At 42.9% G+C, this 19,066-nt stretch overlaps 1 protein-coding gene across 4 annotated transcripts in view; it reads right to left on the bottom strand.

Annotated features, from left to right (window-relative positions):
* myo3a (myosin IIIA) overlaps window positions 1-19,066 on the bottom strand; it is a 62,454-nt gene that overhangs the window by 3,142 nt on the left and 40,246 nt on the right. For 3 of the 4 annotated variants that reach the window (XM_027274364.1, XM_027274365.1, XM_027274366.1), the window contains exons 11-34: window positions 17,862-17,958; window positions 16,808-16,924; window positions 16,391-16,495; window positions 15,964-16,047; window positions 15,191-15,393; window positions 13,990-14,088; window positions 13,757-13,871; window positions 12,601-12,727; window positions 12,218-12,428; window positions 11,703-11,850; window positions 9,802-9,955; window positions 9,632-9,720; window positions 9,417-9,546; window positions 8,879-8,961; window positions 7,782-7,838; window positions 7,460-7,534; window positions 7,171-7,376; window positions 6,690-6,801; window positions 6,278-6,440; window positions 6,096-6,182; window positions 5,900-6,023; window positions 4,523-5,816; window positions 4,307-4,451; window positions 1,017-1,108 (exon numbers count right to left, since the gene is read on the bottom strand). In XM_027274364.1, coding sequence (XP_027130165.1) covers window positions 1,017-1,108; window positions 4,307-4,451; window positions 4,523-5,816; window positions 5,900-6,023; window positions 6,096-6,182; window positions 6,278-6,440; window positions 6,690-6,801; window positions 7,171-7,376; window positions 7,460-7,534; window positions 7,782-7,838; window positions 8,879-8,961; window positions 9,417-9,546; window positions 9,632-9,720; window positions 9,802-9,955; window positions 11,703-11,850; window positions 12,218-12,428; window positions 12,601-12,727; window positions 13,757-13,871; window positions 13,990-14,088; window positions 15,191-15,393; window positions 15,964-16,047; window positions 16,391-16,495; window positions 16,808-16,924; window positions 17,862-17,958 — 4,117 coding nt within the window. The remainder of the gene's footprint in view (window positions 1-1,016; window positions 1,109-4,306; window positions 4,452-4,522; window positions 5,817-5,899; window positions 6,024-6,095; window positions 6,183-6,277; window positions 6,441-6,689; window positions 6,802-7,170; window positions 7,377-7,459; window positions 7,535-7,781; window positions 7,839-8,878; window positions 8,962-9,416; window positions 9,547-9,631; window positions 9,721-9,801; window positions 9,956-11,702; window positions 11,851-12,217; window positions 12,429-12,600; window positions 12,728-13,756; window positions 13,872-13,989; window positions 14,089-15,190; window positions 15,394-15,963; window positions 16,048-16,390; window positions 16,496-16,807; window positions 16,925-17,861; window positions 17,959-19,066) is intronic. The other variant, XM_027274367.1, reaches the window with a different exon arrangement.

The raw sequence follows: 19,066 nt of genomic DNA, 5'->3' as shown, positions 1-19,066 counted from the left end.
AGAAATATCTCAACTATTGGATGGATGAAACGAAATCTTGAGCAGACATTCTTGACACCCAGCTGCAAAACCCAAAATAACTTTGGTGATCATGTGACCTTTCCTCCAGCACCCCAATGAGGTTGAAATCTGTGACATCATCTGTCCAATACTTCAGTTTTTGACCAAATACCTGCAAAGCCTCAGCTGTTCTTGTGTTTAATGCTTATTACCACATATTAAGATGGTAATATGTTAAAGTAACATGATACGAATCGTTCATCTTTAACTTTTATTGTGAGTTTTGCCTCTTAGTGGCAACAACCAGCATTGACGTGCATTACCACCACCCGCTACGTTGGAGCAAACCACCAAAGATTTCGCTATACTGCTACACCCGTAATTTGGATTATTTTATGTAAAGTCATATAATAATTAAAGTTTAGAAATAAATAGATGATTTTGTGTTGCAGGTTGTCTGATTTATCATGTGACCCCATGTTGGAAACCAGTGTTTTTAGAAAGATAGAAGAACAATCAAAGCATTTCTAAAACATTAATTGTTATTAATCATTACCTGAAAGATTTCAGTGAATTTTTGCTCCGATACGTGTGATCACATTTGTATAATCTCATCATCATTTGCACTGGTGTAATTATTGTTAAAATATTCTTTATTGAATGTTGATTAAAAGCTTTATACTATGAAACAGAAGTGGCAGCATGTAAACAAACCTGAAGTTCTGCTAAAGGAGCTACAGTTTGCTGAAATGATCCAAACAAACAATTACACGAGCAGAACAATAAATCAACTGTTTAATGTACAAAAAAATAGAAATTGTTATTTGTCAAATGTACTAAAGAAACTTTTCCAGACGTCTTTGTAACCGTCTGATCTTCCTCGTCTTGGGAACAGATAAAAATTGTTAATCGATGCGCTGCTGGAGTCAGTATCTGGGGAAGGAGTTCTAGGCAGACAGCAAAACTTTGCTGTGTCAAATATCTGAAATCGTTCCTCATCTCTTTCTTTAACTCACATGAATCAGGTTGTAATAGGTGGAGTCCTCCGGCGTGTTCAGGGTCTTTGGCTGCTGAGTCCTGCGGGGGGTCCGCGACATTCTCTTTTCGGCTGAAAGGAAACAAAAGACGGTTAAAACTCGTCTGTTTGTTCCAGGATAAAAAAAAAGAAGCCGGGTATCGATGAGCTCGATTCAGCTCAGTGAAGTGTTGTACTTGTTTCAGCCTCATCCTGCATCTTCCTACACTTCCCAGAATGCATTTCAACAGCTTTAAACAGATGTTAAAGTGTCATCTGTATTACTTTAAGGCACACTAAGGTTGAATTTAAGGTAGGAAAGCCATTTTTCTGCACGTAAATCCACATTCATGAAGAGATGCAAGAAGAATAAAACTAAACTTGGTCTTTAAATACAAAGTGCAACACTAAATGATATTAATGCATTTCATTTTATCAGTTAATGATTATTTTTTTCACTTTTTTGTGTATTTTTGGTCATTTTAAGTCTTTTAATAGAGATTAAACATTAGAGCCACACTGCACTCTCTTTTAAAAATGACATCTCAAAGAAAAAGTGCAACATCTTTCTTTAACGTGTTCTTAAGAAAGTCCAACCTCGTGTCTGTACCACCTTAAATAGAAGTGAAGTTGGTGATAATGTCTGCAGAAACATCTAAACCTTAACAAGATGATGTGAAGTGACCTGGATTTAAAGGAGTGAGCGTAAAACAGTGTGCAGCCTAGTTAGGTATCTTAATACGAAGCTGATGCTGCCCTGTGTTTTCTTTTGCTGATGAACTCTTTGAGGTTCAGAAAGTCAGATTTCATTACAGAAGACATCTGACATCTCTTCCCAGAGAACCACAGCTTCTTCTTCTTCTTCTTCTGTCACTCACATTCACTTCCTCTGAGTGAATGTAAAAGGGCGCAGGGAGGGAAGTTTCACCTCCGTTCACAGCGATGAAGTCATCGAATAAATCAGATTTATTGATCTTGCTGCAGTTTATCTGAGACCTTCAAAAAGTGTCAAACAGCTCGAGAGGCGGATGGACGGATTACCGGACGGACTGTTTGTGTGACGTGACACTACGCCTCTGCTGTACTTATTGAGCTGACCTCCATACATGCTGGAGTTTAACCCTAAGGCCCTTTTGGCCTGTGTGAATTTTCCAGCAGAGATGATGCGAAACAACCTCTGACACAAACAAAGCGGCGTATAACTTTGTAATGATCCACGTTCGATTTCCCCGCACAGCTTTCCATGCACGCTGTACTGGATTTGTTGCAATATACTGTTACAATATTCATCTATGGACGCAATTATTACCATATTACAATGACCTTTGCTTGCTGCTCATTATTAATCACTGCTCATGCGAGAGGGGGGGAAAAAACAAGCAGCAAATAACAATCCATCATGTGCAAAAGCTCTCAGGTAAAGGAGGTGAAAAGTTTGTAATATTATTGAACAACTCCATCTAAAGGTCACCCTGCATTGCACAAACGACTAAAGCCAATTTCACACAAGCCTCTTTATTAATTCCTGCCATAATTGTTGGAAATGCTCGCTCACAAAACGTGATTAACATTTGACGACCTTTCTCCCCCCCCCCCACCATGAAGAACAATGTGACGGCGTCCCCTTTGCTTTTCGCCGTGCGTCTCACAAATGATTCCGATAATTTTTACGACGTTAAGCAAAATTTTTCACGAGGGACAGCTGTCGGGAGAAATGAGGAGGGAGGGGGGAGCAGTCTTTGGAAATAACACAGATAACTCATTCTGCTTTACCTCAGGCAACGCGCCACGCTGAAGAAAAGGGCAAACATGCCCAGATTAAAGGAACACTCTGCTCTACTGGAAACTATGTGGAGTAATGTGTGTGATATTTATAAAAGATTCACTCTTTGGTGCAGATTTGTCATTAAAAAGTCAAATCAATTCAGATTCAGGGGACAGAATGCAATATAATATACACAGCTGTTTTCATGAGTGTATAATCACTTGAAAAATATAAATTGTTATGTTGTTGTTGTTGCGTCATAATTAACCTTTTATGTCCACAGACACTGCAGGTTCTCTCGTTGACCCGCCGTGTTTCTACAGTAACGACAAACAAAACACCGACTCGCTGAAAAGATTCTTTAAAGAAACAGTTGGATATTTTAGAAATGCTTGTTCGGTTTGTTGCCAAGAACCAGATGAGAAGGTCAACACAACTCAAGCTTGCACCAAGCAGCCACTTATCTAAACTCAACATAAAGATCAGAAACAGGTTTGCTATTCATTGAACGCTGCAAAACCCTGAAGTGTGTAGGGAAGGGATGAGTAGGAAGGGGTAGGGAAGATCATCTCTGGACAAAACTTGTAGTTAAGGTTTAGTTTATAGAATATTAGGCAGCTAAAACACTGAGTTAAAGTGAGACGTTAATGTAACATTTGAAATAAGAAATTAAAATATGAAAAGTTTAGTTTATAACCCAAAACATGGAACCAGACTCCGGGGACCAAAACTGAAGAAAATTCAGTTTGTCATTCACCACATTGTTTCTTTAAGCTCGGCTCAGGTTTAAGTAGAATAAATCACAATCGTGGTGAGCACACGCTTACTATTTGTCCATCAGCAGTTTTTGTATTATCTCATCTCTCTGTGGAGTGTGGACAAAATTAATGAGGAGCAAACGTGTCCAACATGAAATCAAAAATCTAATTTAAATGTTCAGAATCAGACAGATCCAACTATGATGACATATCATGATGGCAGTCGATCATTTGTATCATTACATAATTATTACATTATTGCGTCGACGGCGACCTTTAAGCTGCCGGCTTCGTTTTGCAAAGATGGCAAACTTTCAATTTTCTCTCTCTCTCTCTACCTGTGCGCTCGACACCCTGAAAGCAATTACACCTATCACCTGTGCAGATCAAATTTTATTTTTGATGACACATCAGGGGGGGAGAGAAGCGCTTCCTGTTTTGGCACTTGACTTTCCTGATCTAATTAAGCCTCACGAGAGAAACAAGGGACGAGCGCGAGTCGATAACATCGCCTTCTTCTGACAAAGAAAACATGAACGAGCCGAACAAGGAGAAACTCCCACCTCAAATCCTCGATATTTACAATCAAAGCCTGAACATAATCCTTTGTTTTCTTCTCTGTGAGGCAGGAAATGACACCTCAGCATGGACACATTTCCTCCTTAAATCTGCAGCCTGTCATTCCTAACTATCAGACAGAAACTCGCATTCACCCCGGGTCATTCCATGCCGACAATATGAATTAAATCCATTGCTCAGTGATCTTACCTGATTGGACAGTTGGCGGCACCAAGCCATTGACCGCTTTTCCTCTCACAAACATGCCATTGTTCTCCGGGTTGGACTGATGGGCCTGGATGATCTCGTTCAGCTTCTGCTGCAGGGCGGCAAAGTCCTGAGAAGTCTTCATGACCTGTGGAGGAGATTTGCATGAGTGGAAAGAAGAATAAGTCGGTGAGAGGTTGATAAAAACTGTAACGTTACCTCTCTGGAGAAGTTCTCCAGTTGTTCAGCTTCGGTCTGCGCTGCTTCCTTGTTGGCCTTCAGCTTCTTCCTGTCTTTACACCCTCTGAAGTTGCTCTGGATCTTCACCGCAGCGTGCTCTTCCTCCAGCCTTTCTTTTTCTTCATCCGCCTCGTCTTTACGCTCTATCACCACGTCCGTAACATCCAAGGCCTCCTCCACGGCCTCCTCTGTAGTTTCCATTCCTGCATCCTCGTCGGCCTCGTCTTTCTTCGCGTTCTGTCGCGTCTCTCTCTCTGCTTTCATTTTCTTTCGGTCCCGATGGCCTCTGAAGTTGCTCTGAAGGACGGTAGCAGCTTTTTCCTCGTCCTGTCCATCCACGGCAGCATCCGGCTGGATTTCTGCCTCTGAGTTTTCTGTCGTCACTACTTGCTCTTCTTCTTCTTCTTCTTCTTCTTTTGCAGGTTCCGGTGTAACGTCTTTTTCCTTGTTCTTCTTCGGAGGCAGCTTTCCTTCCTCCTCGAGACGCTTGCGCTCTTTGTGGCCACGGAAGTTGCTCTGAAGCACCACAGCGGCTTTGGCCTCGTCTTGGTCGTCGACCTTGACATCAACTGAAGAAACATCTACTGCGTCCTGAGCTTCTGCTGGTTCTTCTGCTGGTTCTTCTTCTTTTTCTTCGGCTGGCGTTTCGACTTTTGCTTCAGCTGCAGGTGCTTTTGGTTTCTTAGCCGGGATCTTACCTTCTTCCTGCAACTTCTTCCTCTCTTTGTGACCTCTGAAATTACTCTGGAGAACAGTGGCAGCTTTGGTTTCATCTTCTATGTTGCCGACCTCTTCCCCTGCAGCCTCTTCTTGTCCGTCCTCCTCCACCTTGTCCTCCTCCTGACCTTCTTTTCCATCCTCTGCTGCTGGTTCGTCCTCCATCACCGCTTCATCTGCCACTTCTGTATGCTCCTCGTCTTCGGGCACCTGAGTGTGATCGCTGTCGTCGTTCTCCTCTGCTTTATATGTACTTTCTTCTTCTTCTTCTTCCTCCTCCTCTGGTTTATCTTCTGTCTTTTCTCCTCCCTCTTGTCCACCTTCTTGTTCTGCTGGTATCTCTAATTCATCGCCAGCCATCGTCTTCTTCCTCTCCTTAAACTTTTTCCTCTCCTTGTAGCCCCTGAAGTTGCTCTGGAGAACCACGGCGGCTTTAGCTTCGTCTTCCTCGTCGTTTGCTTCGTCGCTGGGACCAGCAGCGTTCTCTTCATTGTTTTTTCCCGGCTCCGGAGTCTCTTCTTTTATATCTTTGAGGGCTTCTTTCTCTCTCACTTCCCTACAAACAAAAATCGACACATCAAAAACAACAAACCCGACTTGTTTTTTAGTGCTAGATCGTGGGAATTTCTCGCTTCATACTTCTTTCTTTGGAAGCTTTTCCTTTCCTTGTGCCCTCTGTAGCGAGCCTGAATCTTGGTCGCAGCTTTGTTCTTCTCATCTAGCAGCTCCTTGTATTTCTGTTTTGCGAGGTAACCCCTGCAAACTGAAGGAGACGAAGAGTTAAACCAATGAATTACACACCAGACACAGATCCTGTTGGATAACTTGTTCTCACCAGCCTGAAACTGGACGATGAAGGCCTCTAACTTCAATTTGCTCTTGTCGCCAGCCACCCTCTTCCGAGCTTTCTGACCTCTGTAAGCTGGAATCGATGAATCGGCACGGAAAAAACGTTACAATAAACTGCCTGGTGAGTCATTTTCTGGATAACATTTGCGCAGAGTACAGTTTACGAACCTGACTGCAGCACCAGAGCACTTTGTTGTCGCTCTTTTAATATCCGCTGGTATCGTTTGACCGCCAGCCAGCCTCGGACGTAAGCCTGGAGCAGGACGATCCGCTGCGTGGCCTTCTGCATCATCAGGTTCAGATGCTCCACGTGGTAGTACTTGAGAAACACCTGAACGTAGAGACACGTCACACACTTGAAATCTATTTTAGATCTACTAATACCGGAACAGCAAATTACATTTCTTCATTGTGCCTCTCACAAGCTTCATTAGGGTGGCACCTGTTTGCAGCAGAGTGTGTTGTACCACATAATATCTAAGTGTCTCACTGCACCTGTTTGTGCAACAACAATCTTGCACGTACTACAAGAAACTGTGGAGTGTGAATAAATTAAAAAAACTCAAACATCTCTACTTACCTTAGTCTTCCCCATCGCCCAGTGCTCCAGCTTGGCTTTCTCCAGGATGGTAGCACACGTTTCTTGAGACGCAGCTGGCTCCTCTTGAGCATTAAAGGCCAAGGTATAATACCTGTAACAGTCAGTGTAATCAGCTGGACGCCTAATGCAAGAGCCAACACACATACAACATCACTTAAAGTCTAAAGTAGGAAAAAATATGTTTTGTTATTAACCACCCAGCCAAATTTAAATGATTCCTCTGTGTGTGTGCCGACACACGTAAACAGATTTGACTACACATATTCCCAGACATAGGCTACAGGCTGCTGGTAGACTCAGGGTGGCCTCAGCGTGTCATCGAGCCACCCTTTAAGGACCGCCCACAAAAAATCCTGGACTGAAAACTGGTGAAAAACTGTTTTAAACTCCACACTTCAGTAATAAATCATTTAAAGTCTTTCCAGCAACATATTTAATGTATTTTGAAGAGACTGCTGACCTCTTCACGAAGTTAGCGAACGCGATGCGGTGAGAGTAGCCCTGCCGTCTGATCTTGGCGGTCTCCAGGACTCCCGTGTAGCGCAGCTGAACCAGAACCTTCTCCCGGTCAAACTTGTGGGCCTGCCGATCGTTGTTTGGTTTGATACAGCGAACAAAGTGAGGCTGCCCTGCCACCATCTTGGACAGCAGGTCCATCAGAGAGTACTGGAACAAATATAAGAAGAGTGAAGAACATGAGACGCAGCTTGATTCATGCAACAAAGTTTGGTGAGAGAAAACAGACTTACTCTGAAGTACGAGGCCACGGTCTGCGTTCTCATGTTGGTGGTTTCTCTCGGGTGGGAAGGCGTGTCTTCACCCGGCTGAACAAACAAACACGAAGCTGGTCAAAAATCACAATAATCCACGGCTGACTGTACGTGTCTCTACAGATGCAAGGGAATATTTTAGTACGATGACATGAGGCCATGAGGGAACGGACCTAAAGTTTAAAAGTGCAAACACATCTGAAAAGGCGATTCACGCCTTACAGTAAGAATTGTAATGCAAGTCACATTTTCATTACAATTTCTCTCTACAAACGACTTTTTTAAAAAATCACTAAATCACCGTTTGCATTTGTACTTTGGTATCGAGAGCGGGGGCGAGCTTTAATTCCAGAGAAGGCTGCGAAAAGAGACGCACGAGATGGACAAACAAAGAAAGAAACATCAAGAATACGGCCTGCAGAGACGCAACCCGTCACCTCACAAACACAAACTACACGCTAAGAAACGTCTTTAATTAACTATTTGCTCTCATAAAGACATGAAGTACAAATGCATTAACCTGCATCCAGCATGTTTCATGTTTCACTATTACACCGGGGGGGGGGAACCACTTTATAGCAAGCCTAATACTGTTCATAGCATTTTGAATGCCTCTTAAGAGCGAAGCCCTTTGATGAGCTTTTTGTCTAACGTATGCAGATGAATGGAAATAGATTCAAGAACTCATCAAACAGTTTCATTTAAATGTAGCTACTGTCAATTGCATAAAACCACCACAATCGAAATAAATTCACTAAAGTAAGACATGTTTTTTTTTTAATTAAGGTCTTTTTTGGCCCGTTGGCAACTGAAAAACTGAAAAGCTGATTATTGAATGTAAAGTTTTAGTACTTTATATTTATCAGCATGCCGCTATAAACCGAGAATCTAGTACAGCAGGAGTGGGTAGAGGAGGAGTGTCCTCCAAAGTGAGGTTACACACTGTGTGTATATCACGAAAATAGCTTGTTTTGCATAAACTCTTATAATTATGTAACACATACACAGATGCTAGTTAAAATACACAAATCTCTACGTTTAGATCTATTTGTACATTTTAGGAGCTCTAGACTGAGTGCGGGTGTTTGCACTGGTGTCAAATAATGAACACAAACCACGTGGAAACACGTTGATTACCTCACTGACAGAAAAAGAACTGTATAAGGAGAGGACTCCCATCTTTTTACGATAGAAATGCAAAGACAAAGAGAGAAAACAGAAGAAGCTGTAATTACAGAAAGAAGGTGCAGGAATGGGAGACAAAGGGAGGCTGAGTTGTAATTCAAGAGCTCTGCGAGTGAACAAAAAAAAACAAAAAATAGATTGGACAAGTTTTCAGGGGGAAGTTTCGGATGTAGGAGATAATACAGTGATAACGCAGACAGGCGCTGTAAGTACCTTGGCTAAGGTGATGGTGCGTGTCGGGGTCCGCGGGCTGCGCATTGTGTTTATGCCTTTACCCTTGGTGTGGGCAAGGTTGCCTGTGAAATAAACAAAGAGGGAGGATGAAGAGTCGGTTAACACAAACTGCTCTTACTCACTCGTATGTCTGCAGAAACAGGCCTGTGTGCATATTTCTGGGTTATTTTTTAGTCTAGAAGTCTTGAAATTGGTTGTAAAAACTAAAACTTAATTGAAATCACTGAAGTCAATGGAGCAGACAGCAGAGGAGTTCAGGAGTCCTTTATGTGAGCTGGACACGACAGCTTTAGGACTACTTTAAGAGAGTGATTATGTGATTATTGGCTTTGTGATTTGATTTTGACGGAGCTGGCAGCCCGCTCTGCCAACAAAGGTTACTCTCGCTGCCAAGGCCGGCTTATTACAACCAAAAAGTCTGGCAGACAACAGAGGAAAGCTTGGCTAAAATAAGCAACAACGGCCGATTGTTTCTTATTTTTTCGTCCTGTTCTCTCAGGTGCTTCTTCTTCATCACCTGTTTTGGTGAGGGGATGGGTGACCAGTTTGCGAGTGAGCTCATTCTCCGACGACCTCAGCAGCAGGACAATGTCGGCCGGTAGTGTCTCCCTGTTCTTGGCCAAGAAGCCCGCGGCGTTGTAAATCACCTTAGAGTTTGGGAGAGAAGGAGAATGTTTATGTAAAGGTCGACACACACGAAGCAGCTTCAGCTTAAAATAAAAACTCCCGTACCTTCCCAGCGTAGTGATGAATACCAAAGCCGAGGTCGACCCTCTTTGGCCTCCAGAAGCTTTTGGTCTTAAGGTTGTCTTCAAACTTCTCTAAAATGGGACACATCGGTTAATATGACACGTAGAGAACTCAGTCCACCCTCCTGCTGCAAGCTAAAGACACTGACTGACCTACGAGGGTCTGGTCCGTGGCCTGCGGGAAGCGACTCTCCTCGTCCAGAAGCGAGAGCATCCCCATGGGCTTCTGTAAGAAGAGGTCCAGGAGGGGCCGGTTGTCCTCATACTCGATCATCCGAGCGTCCACCTCCTCATTCAGGTATTCATCCTGCACACAAGAAGTACGTCTAAATAACGTATAAGTTCTGGTGGAAACTTTCCTAACTCAATCATTTCAAGGGTAGATTGTTAATATTGACTGTTGCCATTGCGCCCTTTGGTTGCCAGCCAGTGACAGCAGCTCTGAACACTTCTTTATTCTTGTTTTTGATATTTCTAGGACTTTTTTTCATGTTTCCTGTGACCCACAGCTCTCTTGTTCACAGCGTACTCTCTGTGGAAAGATCAGAGATCCCTGCTTAAAGTGAGGAGAAGGAGACGGGGAAGGAGAGCTGGACGTAAGCGCCGGAAGCTAGAAAAGATGGTAAGATGGTACAAACCAGGCCGCCTGTTATCGCGGAGAACGCGAGATCTCGTCCAAATAAGATGGCTATGGAGAGTGTGGCATCCGAGACGTGGCTGGATGAACTTTAAACTTGTGAGACAGACAGGAAACGAGGAAGACGGAGGGGGGATGCCTTTCGTACGCTCGCTCTGATCCACCAGGACGTCCATAATTCTTCATTTCTAAGTATTTTATTATCCACCTTGTGCATTGTGCGCTGTAACAAGTACATTTCCAAAGGTGTGGGATCAATAAATCTTATCTTAAATGTCACTTTTGGGCACTTTCAGCTACAATAAGGCCAGAAATGTGTCGGCAGGAAGAGCGGCTGGTTGTTCAGGTACCTTGAAGATAACTGAACCTACAGCAGAATAGTGAAGTGAACATGATAACGGCCGGATAGTTTGCATTGATGCATCCTGTGTGCAGTGGTTTCACTTTTTGGGGCTGCTATCTCGACAAGAAATGATCATTTTTCTGTTTTTATTATGTCAGATGCAGAAACATTCAGTGTATTTTTAAATCTACTGCCTGTCCTTTGAGCTTTATCTTTTAACAGAAAGTTCAGAAAGCAGACACGTCAGAGAAAGAGTGACATCTGACATCGAGCGAACGTGCCGCCTCTCGCCACGCTCTCCACGCTCTCCACCTTCCCCCCGCTCTTCTTCTTCTGGAGGGCAAAGTGAGCCAAGACATCCACTTTATACCCGGCTAACGTGATCACATCAGGTTGACTGACTCTCTCTCCGAGCTGCTACCATGACTCAGCAACATTACCGGAGACTGTTATGCCGAGAAGAAAAAAGGACAGAACTGGAGCAAAACAACATCAAATCAACACGTTTATTCGAGCGTGGCCTGCACGCTGTGAGGTGAACGAGCCACGGCGGGAAAATCTGCAGACGTATCGAGACAATATGTGACCACGTGTGTAAACTATAGGTAAATCTAGACGAGTCATCTTACACGTGCCCTCTATATACATGGTGGCTGTATAGGACAAATGTATTTCTGGGCTGGGTGCCAACAATACCCAAGAGTGAGATTAAGTCAAATGCTTACTGTCTTCAACTCCTAATTGACCCTCGTTTGGGATGATTTATAGCTCCTCTCCATGGGTGAGACCAAATCATTTAACATTAGCAAACCATTCTCTGCCACCTCCCCTGAGGCAAAACACACCCACGAGACTGCACAAAGGGAGAATCGCCAACCTCATTCTCCTCCCCCGTAAATAAAGACAGCAGCATATTTTACCCTTGCCGTCTCTCTTAAAGCGCGGAGTGACAAATGATGACATGTTATCACCATTTAGATGGAAATGAGGTAAGTACCAAGGTGAGAAATGCATATAAGGTGCTTGTCCAGTAGGGATTCAAGCCTTTTTTTGACTGATTTAAGGTGTTTGTACCTGCTCCCAGGCGAAGATGTGCTGGTTGAAGTAAAACTGGATCTGCTCGTTGGCGATGTTGATGCAAAGCTGCTCGAAGGAGTTCTTCTTGAAGTTCTCGAAGCCGAAGATGTCCAGGATGCCGATGTTCAAGCCTTTGTCGTTCTCTCTGGAGGTGAGAATAAAAAGGTCAGTTCTCATTTAAAGAGTTTACCGCTTCTGTTATTTGTGTCCAAGCGTCCACTGCGGTTCATCAAACGTCCACTTGAGCTCCAGAAGTGAGTCGACAACAAGTGGTTTCAGTTGTGAGCAGTGAGTCAGCATCTTTTTCCTTCTCAGATAGATTTATTTGAATTTAAATTAAATATTTTAGATATTTAACCCTTGAAATCTCACTTGAGACTGATAGAGACCACTGGTCCTCACTACATGTGTATTAATATAATATTTCAAAAGCTTAAACTTGTTGCACACATACTTTTTCATCTGAGATGACCTCATTCAAACACATCACATCCTCTCACTCCTGATCTCACCCTGGGTCGCCGTCGGGCCGCAGCAGCACGTTGATGCGGTTGACGATCCAGTTGAAGAGGCGGCCGTAGAGAGCCTTGCCCATGGCGTCCCTCACCTCCGCGGCCTTCTCCACCGTGTTGGGCCTGACGATCGTCTCTCCCCGGGTCACAACGCAGTGGGAGGTCAGAGCTTCATGGAGCTCGTCTGAGCGGATGCAGAGCAGCGATGCCACTGAAGGGGACACGAGATAAGGAAGTTAACATTTCTAGAGGAGACAGAGTACAAGTGAAACATGCAGGGAGTGCAAATGTGCAACCTCAGCTGCAGACTCAGAAATAAGAATATTATTGGATAGTCATCAAGAATCACGCCTCTCTCTCTCTCTCTCTCTCTATCGTCTCACCGTTCTCCAGAACAGAATTGTTGGCGATGTCGCTCTTGTCTGTTTGGTGCTCCGAGGCGACCGGAGAGAACTCGATATCGCCGGAGTTAAGGATGGCGGCCAGCGTGCTGTAAACACTGCCCAGCTCCTGCACAAATGATGGACAGACATTTACTGGTGGAAACTCCACAGTGTGACGTTACCTTGATATCAAGTAACATCAGGTGCATCTTACAAGCTTTTGCAAAGGCCTAGTAGTAGTCTGGCATCAATTCATATAACGGAGTAGTACTTAAACAGGATGTTAGAGTTCAGAGAAATATTGTAGGTGTCAGACGAGGTTTGTTTCTAGCTGGTTGCTTGTTTATATGTAAATTTATTGTTATTAGTGTCTCAAATTAATCGAATTTGTGCCCTTAAACTCAAAACTTTGTTACAATCTGAGCTCCCAGGTGAGCACTAAGAAGGCTAATGGTTTTGAGGAAGTTGTACTTCTTTTTTTATTTCAAATAAATCACTTTAATGTGGTAGTCTATTATATTTAAATTGGCCAGTTAAATGTCCTTTGGTACATAAAATGTTAGCCCCTATGGCTAAATGGACAAAGAAAGAAGCGCCATTTGACAAATTCTACATTTTATTGGGATAAAAAATAAGTTTAAAAGGTCAAAATGTGACTTAAGATGTCAACAAAAGTAAGATTTGAAGGGATAAAAGAAACGAGAGCCTGTAAATCTGTCTTCTGATTTAATCTGAGAAGAACTTTCTTCATGAAAACTCGCCCCAAACATCATCTTAACGCTGATTTCATGCAGGACGGGACGCGCTGTAGACGAGAAGGTTGTTCCAGTCCTGCCAAGTGATTACACGATAAGTACTATTGACGTGCAGATCCCAGAGGCAATTAGTTCTTTGGGCCTCATTAGCCTTCACCATGCCTTCAACAGCTGACCGCCTACATGCGCCTGTGTCTTCATGCTCCGTCACATGCCATAAAGTGGACGCGAAGAACCATTTGTAGTCTGTTATAGATCCTTATATGTCTGTCTTTTAGTGATACACAGATTTTCATACATATTTATAAGCGCGAGAGCGCGTCTGTACACGTATGTTAGGATGAAGATGCCGGCGAACCACTTTCAGCTTCGTGCCCGGTAATTAATGCAGTAGGTTGTACCTCCAGGGTGAATCCAATGACTTTGAAACACTGCTCCACTGCATCAAACTGCTCCTTGTAGAAGGTGTTGCTCACTATGTCAGGCCCTAATTTAATGTGCTCATTACACAGATACCTGCGGATCAAAGAGGAAACGCATAGATCAGGATCGAGGTCTCGGGAAGTTGGAAATTCGCCGCGCTGAGGAGGAAATAACAGTGTTTAAGAGAAGGTCCAAGGCATGTCAAACCTACTTAGGTGTTTTGTTGTCAGAGAGCTTGTAGTGGGCTAGTTTTTTCCTGTCAGCCAGGCCGGCGTAAATGTAGTAGAAGATGTGGAAGTTCCTCTCCCCTCTGCGGAAACACACAAAGACAAAGCTCGGAAATTCATGCACAAGACGTGCAAATGCTGCAAATATGATAAGGAATAAACAAAACGTGCTAAAAGCTAGACGCACAGGGCGCATACCTCCAAAAAGGCTGAGTAAATATCCTAAATTCTCGGCTAAACGCTGATCAGACAAGTAAAAATACAACTAATTAGTGGTACTATAGCTTTTTTGGATGAAAACGTGTGCGCACTAGATTTTCTTTTACAAAAGTCAGCTTCAGTTAGGTGGATAAATTAAGTTTTAATTTATGTTATCGACCGATTTGTGGTGAAACACCAAAAAAAACAAAGATTTTAGCTTTTTCTACCAACTAACTGGAGGTTAAAATAAAGTTATAGAGTTTTATATTTCTTCTTACACTTCTCACTGACAAAAACAGACTCCTCTTTGCCAGTTTAAGAGCTTCACAGTCCTCAGCCACTGAAAACAGTCTTTGTTAGACGTCATTAGAGTAATTTTGGCTTGCCTGGGTTTCTAGAAGAACGCTACTGCCCAAACCTTTCACCAAATGTCATTAAAATATGTGTTTTTTTAAGATATTCTGCTACTTGAAGTCACAAACAACTCAGAAAGCATAATGTTCCTGGCTGGTAATGAAATACGAACACATCTTTGAAGCATCATTCCTGAAATTTGTTTGCAACCCGACTAAAATTAGAATCCAATAACAGGCTGAAGAAAACACACACACACACACAATGCAGCCAAATCAAACCATGCGTCTGTTTGAGTCTGTCCTTGAAGTTCCACTAAGGATACTCGCACAGACCACAATCTTTGATCAAACAGGAAATAAGCTAGACCCTCCACTTGACCCCGGCCCGCTCCCGAGGCGACGCGATAAGAAGAAAAGATGGATTGACTGAAGTGCAGGTTGAAGGCGAATGCCACCGGTTTGAGATGGAAAAGGAAAAAAAAAAGCAGAGAGGATGAGAGACAGAGTCCATTACACACTGATCCCTGACCAGCAGGCTGAGAAATTACCTTTTTGGAAACATACAGACACAGATGAAGTTCACAACAGCGACAGAGCAACACAAAGAAAGCAGGGAGGTGATATTTACGCTGCCTGGTGGATGACTCTGGATTTCTCCAGCAGGTACTCGGATATCTGCGCTCCAACCACCGTTCCACTGGCGGTGAACTTCATCTCCAGGTACTTGCCAAAGCGGCTGGAGTTGTCGTTGATGACGGTGCAGGCGTTCCCGAAAGCCTCCACCAGGCGGTTAACCAGCAGGATCTTCTCCTGGAGCGTCCGATTATCGGCCTGCATTAAACATTATTCCAGCTTAGAAACTTGGAAATCCATACAAGGAAGTAATAATTCTTTTGTCTTGTCCCGCTCTGTTCCTGTTATTAACATCAAAAAGTAACACTGCCATTTCTTATTTTCATTCTTTCACTTATGAAAAAAATGCAAAAGCTGAATTGAAATTGAAAGTTTCTTTTCAATCAAGCTGCAAATCATGCCGGGCGTCAGCTGCAGCGTCAAACCAACTGATCACAGTCTGTTCAAACTGTCTTGATTTATTTCAGGTGTCGGCCTCAGCTGGAGGCACACACACACAAACAGCTGTTGCACAATTCAAAGCTGTAACTTTGTTTGTTTGTTAGTATGAAATATATAATAATAAGACTTTATATTTATTCTTAAATAAAACAATCTATAACTATGATTGTTTAATTTCTAATGTGCTGTTCTCTTACAGTTTCTGTTTCTGATGTTAACACCTAGTTGCTTTTTTAATGTTTCTATTATTATATTTTTAAACCTCAGGAAGATTTTTTTATCTTTATTTTGTAGTAATAGTTGGAGGCAGATTAAATTTGGACTCACCTTCCCGAGAGCCGTCAGTTGCTGCACCAACAGATGAGCGCTCTCTGTTTTCCCAGCTCCACTTTCCCCAGAGATCACAACACACTGCACACAGGAAGGCACAGAGATGAGCTATGAAGTCATTTGACTCCATTAGTCCACTTGAGGCTGGCTCCAGAAGTGAGTCAGTCTCCATAAGTCCCCATGTTAAAATGACTTCACAGCAGAAATAAACATGTTTACAGCCTGGTACAAAAAACAGTTTTGGTCTCTGTAGCTAATTTCTGTGTTCATGACAACTGTACTGAGGGTGAATTTATATACAACTCACCTGTTCAAATGATATTAAGGCTTAAAGTTCTGCAGAAGTGTATCTGTGTCACCTGAACCAAAACAATTTTTACGCTATTCCCATCTGTAAACTCTAAAATACTACGTCATGATTTACCTGGTCTGTGTTGTACGACACCATGGACTGGTAGGCGACGTCAGCCACAGCGAAGATGTGTGGCGGGTTATCTTTACGCTTAGTTCCTATGTACATCTTAGTGTGCTATGAAGAGAATTAAAAAAAAAACACGTTTAAAACACACACATGGACGTAAAGAAAGAATAAAAATCAATGTTTTCCTTCAGGTCATATGTTATACTTTTGTTCTGAGAGGAGAGGAATGCAAAATATCTACTATATATGAGGCAAAGAAAAACATGATGATTGGAAGGAAAACACAGTCAGTGAGGTGTGGATGTGGATGTGGAGGCTAAATGGGATGCAGCCGACTGAAGAGCTGCAGAGCCACTAATGAGACACGCTGGGCTACGTTCGGTGTGTTATTGACCGAACAAAAACAAAACACACACATACTTCAGGAGTGTATATCTCCATCTTATGGAAAGGGTTGACGGCGATGAGGATGTCTCCCACGTTGGTGTAGATTTGATCTTTTCCATAGCGAATCTGAAGCTGATCCGTCACCGTGTTCTGCAGAAACATGATTCACACAACTCGGATCACTAACACACCCAAAGTGCGAGAGGCGAGCGTCTGTCCTGCCTCAAGTCAAGGCCTGTTACGTCAATGTATTATCACTGCCAGGACAGGTACATCAACATCAACAACAACAACAATGGGGGCGGCGTACCAACAGAGCTCCTCACGTTTGAGGGATGGGTGGAAATATCCGCTTGGCAACTGAGACTGATTGTATCATTCAATACGTCAATGCGGCGCTCAGATTTGATAAATTGCTCCGAGTGTTGTTTTATTTGTGCCGCTGTGCATTCCTCACTGCGGCCCTTCAACAGGCCCGACGTGATTGATCGGGCAAAATGACGGTGAATGTTCTCGTTAACGAATATCAATGTGAGAGACTGTGTCTATAATAAACAATAAACAGTCCGTTTAGTAGATGTTCCGAAGCTTTCGATCATCTCAGGTTCGTCAAGTCATCATAGATGTTTTGGGTTTAAACGTTGACACTGACACTTCGTGATGTTTCGACGGTCAAGAATGAACTTTGAAGACTCGGCTTTGAAGCTTCATCTACTGAGGAAGATCATGTAATATGACCTAAAGCTCTGGAAAAGCTAAAAAATGGACATATGTCTCTGTTTCTTTAAACTCAACCGGTCACGGTAGATGGCGTCCCACCATGAGCCGGGTTCTGCCTCCTAAAGGAGGTTTTTCCTCGCCACTGTCGCCACGTGCTTGCTCATGGTGGGAACCCAAAGTCAGAGCCCCACCATGACCCTGGATGGATGGATTTCTGTCACTCGCATTGAACGGAGCTGATGTACAGGTTTGTTTACATGATGTGGGCTAACAGAGGTGCATATTTAGGTATGAAGGAGCCTCCGATGCGTCTCCTCATCGCTTCAACCCAGTATCATTGTTTCGTTATCGACACACACTTTCTTACCTCGTCTAAAACTTCCAAGGTGGCGAGGTCGTTCACCTCATCCGCGTCAGTCTGCATCTTCAAGTGTCCTCCTCTTTTAGTGTGAATGCGTTCATGCCTGAAACTCGCAGAAAAACAAAACCGAGTCTCTCACTGAGCGACGTACGTGATGTTAAACAACACATGACGACGCAAGCAATCTAAATTCAATGTAGCAGCCGCCTACGATGTGATCTCTTCACAAACCCCAAAACAATCTAAATATAATCAAAGTTTCGCCTCCATAAAGGTCTAAATGTAAATTGAATCCTCTGTAGCATCAATGCTGAAACATTAGTATGCGTTTTCTCCTGTCGGACTCCTGAGACTTGTCTGAATCGAGGTTTCACCAAGTGTAGGACACCAGAAACTGACTGAAATAGATGTATCTTAATAAATGTTAAAGCTCCCGGTCACCTCAACAGATCAGCTCATTCAAGACGACTTCTTTCAAATGTTTCCAACAGACGTGACATCTACACTTTGGGTCTGATTCGTGTGAATGCAGAATCAGCCTCAATTCGTTTTTGGGCACCTAACTACTCCTACATACTTTGTCCTACAGAAACCGTTCAAACATCACAACCTTCAGCTCATTTAGGACACGATGACTCTTAATTTACTCATTCGTACTATTCATACTTTTGAAAATATTCAACTTTTTCCACGTTCGAATTTGACATTGAAATGAATGGGGCAAATTTTCTGCAAACCTTCCACAATTTCAACCTCCACTTCTCCCACATACTTTCAGCTACAGACTTCATTCAAACTTTAAACTGCACACAAGACTTTGTTCTATTACAACATGCATTCAACTTTTTAAAACCTTTTACAGATTTTAAATTATTACAGTTTAACTTTGGTGCTTTTTTTCCCACATTTTTGCATCGGGCATTTCAGCAGAAAGCATCCATGCCGCACTTTCCACAGGAAATTCAATTTTCTAATATGTAAATCATCAAAACATCAGCAGGTATTTAGTTAATGGTGGTAATTTTCCATCCTGATTGCATTTAATCTCTGCTAAAACTCAGTTTATCTGAAGGTAAACGCTGGCAAGGTTCGGAGCTCATCAAGAAAACAGGAAAATGTGACAACAACAACAACACGGCCGATAAGACAATATACAATGTTTATGCTGCATGTAACAGTCCATGTAGTTGAACACAGCTGAACTAAGCAAG

Source organism: Larimichthys crocea, chromosome XXIII, assembly GCF_000972845.2.
Source record: "Larimichthys crocea isolate SSNF chromosome XXIII, L_crocea_2.0, whole genome shotgun sequence".
Lineage (NCBI taxonomy): Eukaryota > Metazoa > Chordata > Actinopteri > Sciaenidae > Larimichthys > Larimichthys crocea.
Note: the sequence above shows the minus strand (reverse complement) of the source record. Positions and strands in the feature narration are given on the sequence as shown.